At 35.3% G+C, this 15,485-nt stretch overlaps 3 protein-coding genes across 3 annotated transcripts; all 3 read left to right on the top strand.

Annotated features, from left to right (window-relative positions):
• The first annotated feature begins 7,106 nt into the window (after positions 1-7,106).
• Positions 7,107-9,374, top strand: LOC140433980 (uncharacterized). Its single transcript, XM_072521951.1, has one exon. The coding sequence runs from the start codon at positions 7,107-7,109 to the stop codon at positions 9,372-9,374; it is 2,268 nt and encodes a 755-aa protein (XP_072378052.1).
• Positions 9,375-9,457: 83 nt separating this feature from the next.
• LOC140433976 (uncharacterized) lies at positions 9,458-9,901 on the top strand. Its single transcript, XM_072521948.1, has one exon. The coding sequence runs from the start codon at positions 9,458-9,460 to the stop codon at positions 9,899-9,901; it is 444 nt and encodes a 147-aa protein (XP_072378049.1).
• A 652-nt stretch (positions 9,902-10,553) lies between these two features.
• On the top strand, positions 10,554-11,414 carry LOC140433970 (uncharacterized). Its single transcript, XM_072521943.1, has one exon. It carries the CDS (start codon positions 10,554-10,556, stop codon positions 11,412-11,414), a length of 861 nt encoding a protein of 286 aa, XP_072378044.1.
• Positions 11,415-15,485: the final 4,071 nt, after the last annotated feature.

The raw sequence follows: 15,485 nt of genomic DNA, 5'->3' as shown, positions 1-15,485 counted from the left end.
CGAAACTAAAATAATGCCTAATATTTCAGATTTATCGTCGGAATCTTCGGAGCAGTCAACTTTATCAACGCAAGAGACAACTTAGTCAAGTTTGAAGATGTAACTACATATCCAGGACTCCTACCTTTTAGATTAGGTACCTCCAAAATAATTTCTACACACTGGACATTTATACAAATTTACAATTTAACTTCTGTCATACAAGAACTTTATTTATTGAAAAATGAAGCTCAAAGACTACATACAAGTTTCAAAAATCAAACAAGTTATTATCCAGAATTAGAAAACTCATTTATCCCTTTAATTACGTTACAAAGTAAAATAGAAGAACAAATAAATCAAATTAATCCACCTTTGTATAAGGAAGAAAAAAGAATAAAAAGAGGACTTCTAAATCCTCTAGGAACAATAATAAAATGTATTACAGGAAATATGGACCAAGAAGACGCACAAAGAATAGAAAACGAAATAAAACAATTAAAAGATAATCAAAGTAACTTAAAAGTAAATTCTCTAAGACAAATATCTTTATTTCAAGATTCTATAAATACTTTTAATAATGCTATAAATAATATTTCACATAATCAATTGATTTTGAAATCAAAAATTGAAGCTATAGAGAATAAATTAGCTTTATTTGAAAAAAGTATGTATACACATATTCAGTCATTTATAGTAATAAATCAAATTACTTTACTTTATCAAACAATTTATGATATTTTTGAGAAAGTAGAAACTGCAATCTCATTTGCCAAAATAAATACCTTGCACAATTCTATAGTAAATCCAATTGGACTTTTAAATGAAATAAAGAAAGCAAAATCTCAGATAAAGTCAAAATTAATGCCTTTTGATACTACACTAGGAAAAATAATTCAGTACGAGAAAATAATAAATATTAAGAGCTATTCAGTAAATTCTATAATTACATTTGTATTAGAGATTCCATTAGTTGAATCGGAAATATATGATTATTACCAGCTATTCCCTATTCCTATTCCTATGAACAACTCAAATTATCTTATTCATTTACCTTACAAACCTTTCCTTGCACTTAATAAATTTAGCTATATCTACATGGAAGATATATGCACAGAAATAGATTCAGAAGAGTACATATGTAAAGGAAGTAATAGACTAACGATAACCGAAGAAGCCCCTTGTGCAGTCCAATTAATACATTTCAAGAAAAAGGCATTGTCATGTGAATATTTCGAAGTAAAGATAAAGAAGATAGAATCTACAAGAATCAGCGACGGAAAATGGATAGTTACAGTTCCAGAAGAAGAATTAGCAAGTATTGAGTGCCCAAACTCAAAAGAAAATTTACCTATACATGGAAGCTACGTTTTAGAATCCGTTCCTGAATGTACCGTGAAAATCAAGAATGAAGTCTTCCAAACAGAAAAAATTAGTAAAAACCACTTTGCTCATATAAATCTTCCAAAAGTTATTCCTTCTATTAATATTTTTCAAAATGAAAGTTCAAATTTTTCACCAATAAATCTTAATACAATTAACCTTAGAAAGACTAAAGATATTTTAGAAAAGTTAGAAACAAAAAAGTATAATTTAAACAATAATAATTCAATTTATTTTAAGCAAACAAGTTTTTGGACAATCTGTACATATATAATAATTTTCATTTTAATTTTATATTATTTAACTAAATGTTGTAAAACTGTGCGTTAAAGAAAACAAGAAGAAAGAAGAAACCCAAGAATTTATTGTGTAAAGAAGCACAAAGAAGTTGTCAAGGATATGCTTCTTTCTAAGGGAGGAGGAGTTACGTCCCTGGATTATCCAATGTGTGACGACATATAGAAAGACTATATATACCAGTGTTTAATTAGATTAAGAGCTTTTTGTTTTGTAGTTGTTACCATACCTGTACGTTCTCAATAAATTTTGTTACGAAAATAAATTTTTTAAAAAACCGTTTTCGGCTTTGACTTTCGTAACTCTGCATTTTATGTGCCTGCCGAAAACTCGATGAAATGGCTATCCTTCGATCTCTATTTAAATAGTAGGTTAATCTGGTGACGCATTATAATTTACATGCACTTACAGGATGTGTCATTGCCATATGTGCATTTACGTATGAGATTTGAAATGTGGCTTCATCTGATCCCACTGCAAAAACATTCGTTTTGTATGACTAGTGAATGTGAATTTAATACTAGTTTTAGATGTAGAATGTAGCCTTTTTAACACATTTTTATTTAGAATATTTTTGTAAATAATCCCAAGTCTTTGATTTTTCGTAATTTCATTAATTTTTATACACATATGATATTTTTAAGAACAAGACTATTCGGAATTTGACGCTGCAGTTTGTTTTTTATTTTTTTTTCAGTCATATATAATGATCGTATAGCATTAAACGTAATAATCATGAAAACACCTTTCTACATAATAATAATTGATGTTATATACAGTGTGTCAATTTTAAAACTTACAATGGGCTATATCTCACGAACAAAAGATGATATCTAAAAATGTTTGAAACCGTTTCTTGGATAGTAAGGGGGAACTAAAATGAAATAAAAGAGAACTCACCCTTATCAACCCGCTAGGCCCCACCCACCACAATGATACATCATTGAAAAAATGTTATCCAATGGCATAAATAATAATTATACAGGGTGAAGAAATAATTGTGAAACTTTGGTTTAAATGGAAAATTTAATGAGGTTTTTGTTTAACTACAAATTTTTAAAAATGTCAATTAGGTAAATGTTTAAAGTGGGTTCCGTTGTTTTGTAAACAATAATACAGCCTATTTTCAAATTCTACGAACTTTGGCAAACGTTCTAGTAATAGCGCGACATGCTTGCGTAATTCTTTCTCGCAATTCCCCAAGCGACACAGGTTGAGTTTTATAAACAACTGACTTGAGGTAACCCCATAGAAAAAAGTCAGGTGGCGGTAAGTCTGGTGACCTCGATGGCCAATCAATAGGACCTCTCCTTGAAATCCATTTGTTCGGATAATTAGTATCCAATCAGTTCCTAACTGGATCTGCATAGTGAGGACGTGCTCCATCTTGTTGGAAGTGCAGCAAATCTTCGTCTAGAACTAGGTTGCCTTGATCGTCCCTTTGGTTCTCTAATTCATGCACAATTAAAAATTCGATGGTGTTTTCCAGCATATCGAGATAAATGTCGCCACTTAAATTGCCTGGCATAAACAAGGGGCCAATTATAGCATCGCCTAATATTTCTGCGCAAACATTCAGTTTTTCAGGATATTGAGTGTGACCTTCTCTGAATCGATGCGGGTGTTCGAATAATTCCATTTGAACATGTAAAACTATTTATAAATATTTTTAATTTAGTATTTAACTCCACTTTTGACAAAAATGCACCCACTCTATAAATATCATAAATGTCAAACGATTGTCAAACAATTTGTTAACAGTTTTTAGAATTATAGTTTTTTTGTTCGCTTTTTAAATCTCTTTAACTCTCTCAAAAAAGACTTCCCGTAAAATCAGGCACCCCGCTTACCCTCAGAGCGTAGGAATTTTGTTTAGTTCTTTATGTATTTGTACTGATTTTATTTATGCTATTTGTTTTTCTCTCCTTTTCTCTTTAAAAAACCGTTTTGTACCTTTGGATAGCTTTTTGAACCGATAGTGTTTAAGACATTCTTATATTACAGGTAAAAGCTCTCATATTTTGTAACCAGCAATCTATGTTTTACTCTATCTCATTTTAGGACATTCTTCATGTTTGTCCTATTGTGTAGATACTAATTTTATCTACATAAAGTGGTCCTTCGAGCCGGATCTTGAGGCTCTTCTCTACCTGTAATCTCTTTCTTAGCACTTTGGTTTAAAACCCCACAAAAATATCTTATATTTTTCTCCACCTTTAATGTTTTTATTTTTTTTGTCCCTTTAAAATTATTTGATAATTTAGGTATTATTTTGTATTTATAAGTTCTCATTACGTGTCAAAGATGGAGTTAACACAAAGTTTAAAAAATAGGCGCTTGGCAAAAACTAAATTGACAAAATTAAATAATTATCTCGATATAAATTTGGCTAATCTCACTATTCACTCCACTAAAGATCGTATTTTGCATTTAAAAAAGGCGTAGGATTCTTATTGCCAAGCCCAAGATGAAATAGAATCCTCTGAAGTTGACGATGATAAAGATACAAACATCATCGATAATATTTATTTAAATATGCTCTCCACACTTGAGGAGAATTTGCTTAAATTTAGGTTAACAGAAAATTGCAGTTCTTCTAGTTCTTTTTCTCAAAATAATCCCTCTAGTTTACCTACGCAAAGAAGCATAAAGTTTCCGCAAATCCAATTGAAATGTTTTTCTGGCGATTTCAATAAATTTCAAACCTTTCATCAAATATTTACTAGCACAGTAGATGCAGAGACATCACTTACTAGTATAGAAAAGTTTATTTAATTGCGTTCTCTGTTAAAAGGAGAGCCCTTCCAGTTACTAGAGAATCTCAAACTTATAGAGTCTAATAACAGCATTGCACTTTCCACGTTAGTTGGTAGGTATTCCAATAATCGTATTGTTATCAAACAGTTATTCGCAAAGATTATTGATACAAAAGGGTTACCTACTAATGCAACCTTTATCCAGCTAAGAGAATTTCACACAACCGTGTCCAATGCATATAAATCTCTTCTAAACCTTAATTTATCGCACGAGAAGTTGTTAAATTTAGTTTTTATACATCTTATCAGCCAGAAATTAGACAATGCTACACTTCGGTAGTTAGAATTTTCTCAAGAACATGAACTTGAGCAATCAGATGTTTCCCAATTTATGAGTGCGATAAAAAATCGAGTCCGCCATTTAGAAATGCTTTCCATTACCACAGATAAGTCTAAACCCTCGGGTAACAAAGATGTACGATTTTCATGTCATACCCATACTGATGCTAAACAAAATATGGCATTGTCTCGTTCTAGTTCCTTTAATAAGTTATGTGCATACTGTAAGAATAAGTCTCATTCTATTTATGTCTGTAAAGATTTTAAGTCTCAAAATGTTGCCTCTAGACGTGAATTTGTCAAGCAGCATTCGTTATGTTTTAATTGTTTAGGCAATAAACATTTGATTAAAGAATGTCTTAGTAGTAAAACGTGTTTTCACTGTAACCAACGTCATAATTCTCTGCTACATATGGAGACCAGGAAGTCACACTCCTCTGCTCACTCTCAACCGTCAAGGTCTCTCAATGGTAACTGTAGTTCTATTCCTCAGAATTATAATAGTCATAGTTCTGTAGACAACCACCCGTCTACTTCTCGCTCACTTCCAGAAGTTGTAGATAATGTTTCTCAAAGCATAAATGCGGTTACACTCTCAAATGTTGTTTTAACTACTCCTAACAACTCTATAGTATTACTGAGTACAGTTGAAGTATATCTCTCTGACAAATCTGGCAAACGAATTTATGTCGAAGCTCTTTTAGACAATGTCAGCCAGCTATCCCTTGTAACCAGTGACCTAGTACATCAGTTGGGGATCACCACAGAATCTCAGACCACTAAAATTAACGGGGTTAACTCTGGCACGTCTACTTCCTCCAAAGTTTCTCATTTGCAGATTTATTCGGCAGCTACTGATCACAAGTTAAATGCTAGTTGCTTTGTATTTCCAAGTATTACTGGATATTTATCTCAGGTCAAAATAAACGCAAGGCAAATTTATATTCCTAGTTCCATTATATTAGCGGATTCTCGTTATGCAATTCCCAGCCCAGTTCATCTATTGATCGTCGTTGATTTGTATACTGATATTCTTTTAAATAATACAGTCTCTCTTGGCCCAAAGCTACCAATGTTACAGGAAACTCTTTTCGGTTAAATAATCTTCGGTAGGGTCACAAGTTCAGCTATTAGTAAAGGATATCATCACTCCACATATCTTAATAATTTGATCACATGCCATATCAATAATGTTTCTGACACCCTGTTGTAAAAACAACCTGTATAATATTGTAGTCGTATAGTTGTTTTATCAAATTGTACGCTCATCGTCAGCTATCGTGTTAACGTGTGTGCGACTGATTCCCTACATCTTAAACCCTCTCTTCCCCGCTTTATATAACTTAGGACTAGGACAGGCAGTGCCAATTTGCCTCTCGGCAAGTAAAGGCAAGGCCGGGTGTGTGTGATCCCTAAAAGTGCGTGGTGCGTAAGTGATAAATGCGCTTGTAAACCCGGTGTTTTGTGTTAAAACGTATATAGTTGGTCTCTCTCAATTTTATCATTTCATGTATATCTGTTACTGCCTCCCCGCACTCACTGTAAAGCTAATATTTGTATAACTCTTTATGTAATAATCAGAATTGCGATAATTGTCAATGTTTGAACCAGCCCTTAAGTCTATTGTGTAAATAAATCGAAGGAAAATACCTCTTAATTGTTTTATTGCTTCAGTGGTCCTTGATAAATATTTTGAAGCAATTAGGTGTTCAAACACGCCTCTCTTAAATGTGGATAGTTTGGCAACAAAGTTTACCCTTTCCACCATTTGTGGTCTCTTCGAACCGAATATATTGTTTATCGCAATTCCCGCTCTTATTTATCTTCATAAATCAAATTAATTTTCTCTTATTTTAATTCTCTTCCCATAAAAATTAAAATAAACTCATTAGTAAGTGCTCTTCACAAAATAGAACTTTGCATAAGATAAACAATCTCACGGCACATGGAACATTACGTCACCACGCAAGTGTTTGAAGTGTTTCCACCCAACATGCTTAGATTTATCGCTCTTCGACTCTCCGACGTGCATCTCAAGTGAAAATGCTGACAAGAAACATGTGATGTGACTATGGATTTTTATGGATTTTTTAGATTCATGTCTATTTGGTGAGTTCGTTCCAAGATATATTTTTATAATCACGTACAGGGACATTCAAAAGTTCGAACGCATATTATTAGTATACGGGACGAGTTTATATTTCGCAGGATTCGTACAGACATTATTTTCCGAGACTCTTGTTTATTATACGGGGTGGACTAAGCTGTGTTTTAGACTCTAAAATTTTTTATTTCTCGTGTATCTCTCATAGATAAATATGTCGCAAAGCTTTCGATACATCTCTAACCGCAATGGATCAATTGAAGAAACAACGCAAACCGTTGAAATCAAAAATCTCTCGTATCTCTAATTGGTTAAGGGATAACTCTGCTCAAGAAACGGATCCCTTGCAGTTCCAACTCCGTCGTACTGAACTAACGAATTGTTACGCCAAATATGATGACCTCATGGATCAGATTGAGGAACTGGACGAAGCAAAGACTGAAGAACGCGATAGGGAAGAAATTGAAGAAAAGTACTTCTCAACTCTGGCAGGTCTTCAACATAGAATGGAGATGCTCCAACCTCTTTCACATCAGTCCAGTTTCACTTCTCCACGTTTAGCTAGTGCTAAAGTGACTCTTCCCGAAATTAAAATTCAAACTTTCTCAGGATGCTTCTCAGAATGGAGTGCATTCTATCAGCTCTTCGAGACGTTAATTAATAATAACCCGGAACTCAACAACGTCCAGCGTTTTGTTTATCTCAAATCTTTTCTACGCAACGAACCTCTCCAGTTGGTAGAAAACATTCAAGTTTTAGAAGAAAACTTCCAAATCGCGTTAGACACTCTTCGAAATCGCTACGAAAACAAATCGCGCGTAATTAGTTTACATATACAGCGTCTTTTGAAAGTTCCATCCTTAGTCAAAACTAATGCAAAGGCCTTACGTGAATTTTTGGTCACCGCAAAACAGACCTTACTCGCGCTAAAAAATATGAATGTACCCATCGAGCATTGGGATCTCTTATTAATAGAAATATTTTTGCAAAAAGTGGACTTTACCACTCACCGGTCTTTCGAATACGAGTTAGGGTCAAAAAATATTCCCACGCTAAATCAATTCTTTGATTTTTTAGAAAAAAAGTGTGACATTATGGAAAAGTTAAACTCCTCAGATAATAACGATAAAAAAGTTATTAAAACAAACTCTAAAACGGTTCTCTTCTCTTCGGCAAGTAATAAAAATAACTCATACTCCAAAACATGCGTATTTTGTAATAATGCTACACACACTATTTATGCATGCACAAAATTTGCTAATCTTTTCTTACAGGATAAGTATAAATTTGTTAATGAAAACAAACTATGTCGCAACTGTTTAGGAACTAAACACTTCTCTCAGAATTGTTCGTCTCAACGTTTATGTGGTATATGCAAGAAAACGCATCACACACTCTTGCACAATGACCATGAAAATAGCTCTTCTTCTAGTAGATCTTTTCAACGACACAATCACGCAACCTCTCGCAATGTACAAAACACTTGGTCTGATGGTGAAGCCGGTCCAAGTAATTCTGTCTCTCTCTCTGAATCTCAAACCTCTCAGGTCTCAAATGTGATGACTTCTCTCTCTGCTCTGTCAATAAAGCAGGATGTTCTGCTGACAACCGCTCTAGTAACTATTTATTCAAAGCATGGCGTACCCATACACGCTAGATGTATTTTAGATAGTGGATCTCAGTCGTCATTTGTCTCTAAAGATTTGGTTCAAAAATTAAATCTCTCTCCTTATAGCAAAAGGTTACAAATCTCTACCATCTCTGAACATAGTTCATTCTCGAACAAAATGGTCGATCTAGAAATTTTTCCATACAAAAGAAATGGTAATGGTTTCAAAATCTCCTGTGCTATTTTAGACAACATAACTTGTAGACTCCCCCAGGTATCCATAAACAGAAGTAAATTTAATATCCCCTCTACAGTCACTCTCGCAGATCCCACCTACTCTGTCCCTGGAAATATAGATCTTCTTCTTGCCAGTGACATATATAGCGAATTGTTATCGGATAGTTTAATACGTTTAGGTAAAGGACTCCCTGTTCTCCAGAACACACACTTAGGGTACATTATGTTTGGTGCTTTACCTCCTTACGCATTTCACAAAGGAATTTATCGGTCACAGTTGTCCCCTACACAGTCAAATGTCTCTTTATTTGTCCAGTCCACATCTGAGGAAGATAAGCTCGATAATATAATTCGACAATTCTTCGAAGTCGAAGAAGTGACCCCCTCAGTTAAAATCTCCTCCTCTGAGGATCTGGCTGAACAAATATTCACTGAAATAACTCAAATTCTACCTTCTGGTCGGTTTCTGGTAAAGCTTCCTCTCATTTCTGAAACATCACATAAAATGCTGGGCAATTCTTACAATATGGCTAGGAAAAGGTTTATTAGTTTAGAAAATAAACTCTTAAAACACGAAAATGTATACTCTCAATATAAAGCATTCATCAATGAATATGTTTCTCTTGGACATGCCAAAAGGTTCCTCTTTCTCTCACAAATGTGCACTTAGAAAATAAATACTTTTTACCTCATCACTCTGTCATAAAAGAAGAATCATTAACTACCAAATTACGGGTGGTTTTTGATGGCTCCATGAGAAGTTCCAGTGGCTATTCTCTTAATGACATCCTGTTGAAAGGAAAAACTCTTCAGCCTGAACTTTTCGACATTCTCCTTCGGTTTAGATTGTATACCTATGTCTTCACTTCCGACATACAAAAAATGTACAGGCAGGTACAAATTCATCCTGATCACACATTCCTGCAGAATATCCTCTGGCGGGATTCTCTGGAACAGGACATCGAATGTCTTGAGCTTCAAACCGTAACTTATGGAACAAAAAGCGCAAGCTTTCAAAGTACTCGTTGTTTGATGGAATTAGCTAAAACTCATCAAAACAACTACCCATTGGCCTCCGATGCTCTCTTAACAGGCTGCTATGTAGATGACATTCTATATGGGGCCAATGACACGCAAACTCTTCTTAAGGCTCATAATGAGATAACTGACCTACTCAACAAGGCATGCTCTTCATAAATGGTGCTCTAATTCAAAAATGTTTTTGGAAAATGTTTCTAGTCTCTCTACAAACTCTGCCTATGTTATTTCGCCAGAGAATGCTTCTAATAAGGTTTTAGGTCTCTGTTGGAACCCCAGTACTGATACATTTTCAATTTCTGTACCTCAATTATCAATAAAGGATAATTACACAAAAAGGGAAGTACTCTCTATTATCGCTCAAATTTTTGATCCACAAGGGCTCATTAATCCCGTAACTGTTCTTGCTAAAATTATTATGCAAAAAATTTGGATTTCTAAAATTAGTTGGAATGACTCCGTGGATTCAAATATTTTAAATGAATGGTTGAAATTTATAACCGATCTCGCTGCTCTCAAAGACATAAGAATACCTAGATGTCTTTTCTCATGTCATGAAATTTCTTCTATTTAAATTCACTCTTTTTCTGACGCAAGTTTGAAAGCATATGCTGCTTGTTGTTATATACGGGTTATCTACAAATCAAAAAATGTCTCGTGCTCTCTCATTGCTTCGAAAAGTCGTATTGCTCCTTTAAAGACCATAACGCTTCCAAGGCTGGAACTTATGGGTGCTTAATTGGCTAGCAAGCTCACCACAAAGGTGGTTGATATCATAAAGGATAAATTGCCCTCTATTACCTCTATAAACATGTGGAGCGATTCTGAGATAGTTTTGGCGTGGCTCAGATCACATCACTCCAGATGGAATCAATTTGTCGCCAACAGGGTAGCTCAAATTCAAGAAAATTCTTCTCACTCTCATTGGAGACACGTAAAGTCTAAAGACAACCCTGCTGACATCCTCTCCAGAGGAATGATGCCCTCTAACATACTCAACTCCACTCTTTGGTTTCACGGTCCTCAGTTTTTGCAAACATTTGACCTAAATTTGTCTGAGTATAGTCCGAAGTTTAATTCTAATAAATTACCTGAAGAAAGAAAAGTTGTTCTTCACACTCGAAGTGCTCAATTTGATTTCTTTGTCATGCTTTCTGAAAGGTTCTCCAGTTTCACGAAATATGTAAGGACTATAGCTTATGTACTCAGATTTCGTAATAACGCAAAGTCTGGCACTCAAAAATTATCCGGTGCACTTAAAGTATCTGAACTTCAAAATGCCGAAATGAAAATTATAAAATTATTGCAAAACTCGAGTTTCTCCTCAGAAATTGCTGATCTCAAAGGCAATAAGATTATTTCTAATAAGTCTCTCTTACAATTTGCTCCTTTTCTTGACAAAAATGAAATGCTCCGTGTAGGTGGACGTCTTAGGTATTCCGAAGTTACCTTTGATCAAAAATATCCTCTCCTCCTCCCCTCGAAAAATCATGTTGTTCGTCTAATTCTCAAAAAAGAACATCTTAGGCTCCATCATGCAGGTCCTCAGAATACTCTCTCTCAAGTTCGCCTTAGATATTGGCCCTTGAATGGTCTACGTGAGATTAAGAGGATAGTCCACGAATGTCATGTTTGTTTCAAGTTTAATACCCTTAGCTCAAATCATGTCTGATTTACCTAAGGAACGCTTATGCTCTGCTCAAGTTTTTGCTCATGTAGGTTTGGATTTTGGTGGTCCCTTTCTAATAAAGGCCTCTAAACTTCGTAAAAGTCCCTTGATAAAGTCATACATAGCTCTATTTGTCTGTATGTCCACACGTGCGGTTCATATAGAATTAGTCAGTGGGCTCACAACAGAAGCGTTTCTTCTTACTCTCAAGCGCTTTATCAGTCGAAGAGGTCTCCCTCAGACTATATTCTCTGATAATGCGACAAACTTTCTTGGGGCTAAAAATCAGTTATTCGAACTCTATAATTTCTTGGAAAATAAGGAAACTAACTCTTCTATTCAGGAATTTTTAGCCTCCTCTCAAATTCGGTGGAAAACAATACCACCTCGATCTCCTCATCATGGAGGACTCTGGGAGAGCGCTATAAAGAGCGCTAAACATCATATCTATAGATTGTTGGGCAATCTCAAAATTACATTCGAGGAATTCAGTACCGTGCTTACCCAAATTGAAGCCGTACTTAATTCTCGGCCCATTTGTGCCCTCTCTAATGATCCCTCCGATTTCACATATCTTACCCCTGGTCACTTCCTAATTGGAAGGTCTCTCACCTCGCTACCCGACCAGGAGTATACATCTATCCCGGAAAATAGACTTAGCATCTGGCAAAATCTCTCTAAGCTCCAGCAACTTTTTTGGAAAAAGTGGTCGACTGATTATCTGAATCGACTTCAAAATCGTCCAAAATGGTTTCTCCCATTCAAAAATTTAGAACCCAATGACCTTGTGTTAGTTAAAGAAGATAATCTCCCTCCTCTCTACTGGTCATTGGCACGAGTGATGGATGTCTTTCCGGGTAAAGATGGCCGAGTGAGAATTGCATCTGTTAAAACTAAGGATGGGATTTTCAAACGCACGATAACAAAATTGTGTCCCCTTCCTAGTGAAGGATTATGTTAATGTTATTAGGTTTAGTACTTTTACTCATATGTTGTTTGTATACTATTACTCATATTGGTTTTTTTATGTACTCTTTTCTTTTTAATGCTTTTTATAATGTTAAAGCTAGTGCTTCAACTGGGGGCAGTATGTTGTAAAAACAACCTGTATAATATTGTAGTCGTATAGTTGTTTTATCAAATTGTACGCTCATCGTCAGCTATCGTGTTAACGTGTGTGCGACTGATTCCCTACATCTTAAACCCTCTCTTCCCCGCTTTATATAACTTAGGACTAGGACAGGCAGTGCCAATTTGCCTCTCGGCAAGTAAAGGCAAGGCCGGGTGTGTGTGATCCCTAAAAGTGCGTGGTGCGTAAGTGATAAATGCGCTTGTAAACCCGGTGTTTTGTGTTAAAACGTATATAGTTGGTCTCTCTCAATTTTATCATTTCATGTATATCTGTTACTGCCTCCCCGCACTCACTGTAAAGCTAATATTTGTATAACTCTTTATGTAATAATCAGAATTGCGATAATTGTCAATGTTTGAACCAGCCCTTAAGTCTATTGTGTAAATAAATCGAAGGAAAATACCTCTTAATTGTTTTATTGCTTCAGTGGTCCTTGATAAATATTTTGAAGCAATTAGGTGTTCAAACACGCCTCTCTTAAATGTGGATAATTTGGCAACAAAGTTTACCCTTTCCACCACACCCCTCTCTCGTCCGATGAAGTGTTAGATGGATTAGTGGAAAAATTCTGGAAGTCTGATCAACTTCCACAGATTCAGGATTGTGTAGATAGAGATCACCCCGCAGAAACTCAGTTTTTAAAGACCGTACAAATTCTTCCCTCAGGTCGGTACAAAGTCTCTTTAAATTTAAATTGCCCTATTAGTGATATTAAATTATCAGGCACTTTACCGGCAGCTAAAGCTCGCTTTCTCCAATTAGAGAGGAAACTACACTCTGATCCACAACTCTTTGATAGTTATCGCAAAATCATTCAAGATTATTAGCCAATGACCAGATTAAAAGAGTACCTTTAAAGCCCCTAACCTCAGAAAATAGGCTAAATTATTATTTACCCCACTTTCCAGTCAGAAAAAATGACTCTAGTACAAATGTACGGCTAGTATTTGATCCAAATAATAAAACTCGTTTAGGTTGTCTTAATGATCAACTGGATAAAGGGTTTTTAATCCAACCTCTTTTTATTGATATTTTTTTTAAGATTTCGCACATTCACTCGTTTTAATAGCAGATATCCAATCTATGTATATGCAGATATGCGTAGACAGTTCCGAGTTACACCTACTCAATTTTCTCTGGCGTGACTCATCAGAAATGCCACTCAATGCATTTAAGCTCACTAGAGTTCCTTTTGGTTTATGCTCATCTCCATTTCTCGCCACTAGGGTTCTTAAACACATTGCGGACAATAACATGGATGATTTTTCTTTAGACTGTGACACTCTCTTGTGTTCTACTTATGTAGATGATATTTTAGGTGGATGTGACTCTTTAGAAGAATTAGAACTCTTGTTCTCTCAACTTAAAATCTTGTTAGGTAAGCACGGTTTTAATCTCCACAAAGTTTCCTCGAACAACGAAGAGTTTTTGAGAAGACATAGACTCAAAAGTTTGACGCCCTTAACCCATAACTTAGGTGATTCTTCTTCGAAAATCCTCGGATTTAAATGGAGTCAACAATCAGATACATTTTCATTTTCACCACCAAATTTTGATTTAGGCCAATCACTAAGAGAAAGGTGCTTAGTATTCTGATGTCTACTTTCGATCCAATGAATTTAGCCGGTTATATCACTGCCTCTTCCAAAATTCTCGTGCAACGTTTATGGCAGGCTAAACTTAGTTGGGACGAACTTATCTTCGATCCAGAATGGTTAAATGGAAAATTTTACTTGATGGTTTTCAATCTATTCTCCTTTTGAAATTCCCCAGATGTTTAGTATTAGGTAAACGAATATAGCTGTTCAACTTCACACCTTCTGTGATAGCTCCCTTAAGATATTTGCAACATGTACTTATCTGCGCGTGGTGTACGAGGATTACTCTGTCTCCTTTCGGTTGGTATCTTCCAAATCTAGAATAGCTTGTGCTAAACAAAATCTTACGATACCTCGCTTAGAGTTGAATGCTGTGTTGATCGGAGTTATTTTAACTCAATCAGTTTCAAATGTATTGGGGAGGAATTGGCCGATCGCACAAACTCATATTTATAGCGACTCATTAGTAGCTCTTAGTTGGATTTTGAATAAAAGGCTTTTGTTGAATCCTTATGTTCATAATCGTGTGCAGAAGATTATTGCCCTAAGTAAGGATTACTCTTTTCATCACATTTCGTCTCAACTAAACGTAGCAGATATTCTGACTCGTCCCAGGGATATTACACGCAATTCCAAACTCTCAATGTTATGGTTGTCAGGCCCAGAGTTTCTTATTTAGCACCCTCTCGATTTTTCTCAGTTTAAGATTATTCTTATCACACAAAACTTACCCGAGATTCGGTCAACACAAGTTACGTTAACCACGGCCTCCCCTGAAATACAAGTGAATGAAACCTTAGAATTCATTTTCTTTAAGTTTTGCACTTTCTCTCGCATGCAAAGAGTATTGGCCTATGTTTCTAGATTTATCAAAAATTTGAAGAATAAAAGCTCTAATCTCTCATTGCTCTCATCTTCCCTACATAATGAAGAAATTGAAGTGGCAACTCTAAGCATTGTACGATACCTTTCATTACGATAATTTCACAGGGAACTATTAGAATTAAAAAGTGGAAAACCTCTCTCGAATAGATCGCTTAGGCAACTAAATATTTTTTATGATCAGAAGTATTCGACACTACGTGTTGGAGGTAGACTTGCCAACGCTCCCCATCTCTCTTACAATGAGAAACATCCCATGATTCTTCCTAGTAAGAATCGAATTGTATCTTTGATGACGTATCAAATCCACGTCTCCCTACTCCACAGTGACCCACAAGTGTGTCTGTCTCATTTCAGAATGAAATTTTGGCTTTTGTCGGGTTTAACTCAAATAAAAAAAGTAATTCACAACTGCGTGGTATGCCACAGGTTTAAAGCAAAACCAGTTACCCAGTTTATGTC

The sequence above is a fragment of the Diabrotica undecimpunctata genome, chromosome 1 (genome assembly GCF_040954645.1).
Source record: "Diabrotica undecimpunctata isolate CICGRU chromosome 1, icDiaUnde3, whole genome shotgun sequence".
Classification (NCBI taxonomy): Eukaryota; Metazoa; Arthropoda; class Insecta; order Coleoptera; family Chrysomelidae; genus Diabrotica; species Diabrotica undecimpunctata.
Note: the sequence above shows the minus strand (reverse complement) of the source record. Positions and strands in the feature narration are given on the sequence as shown.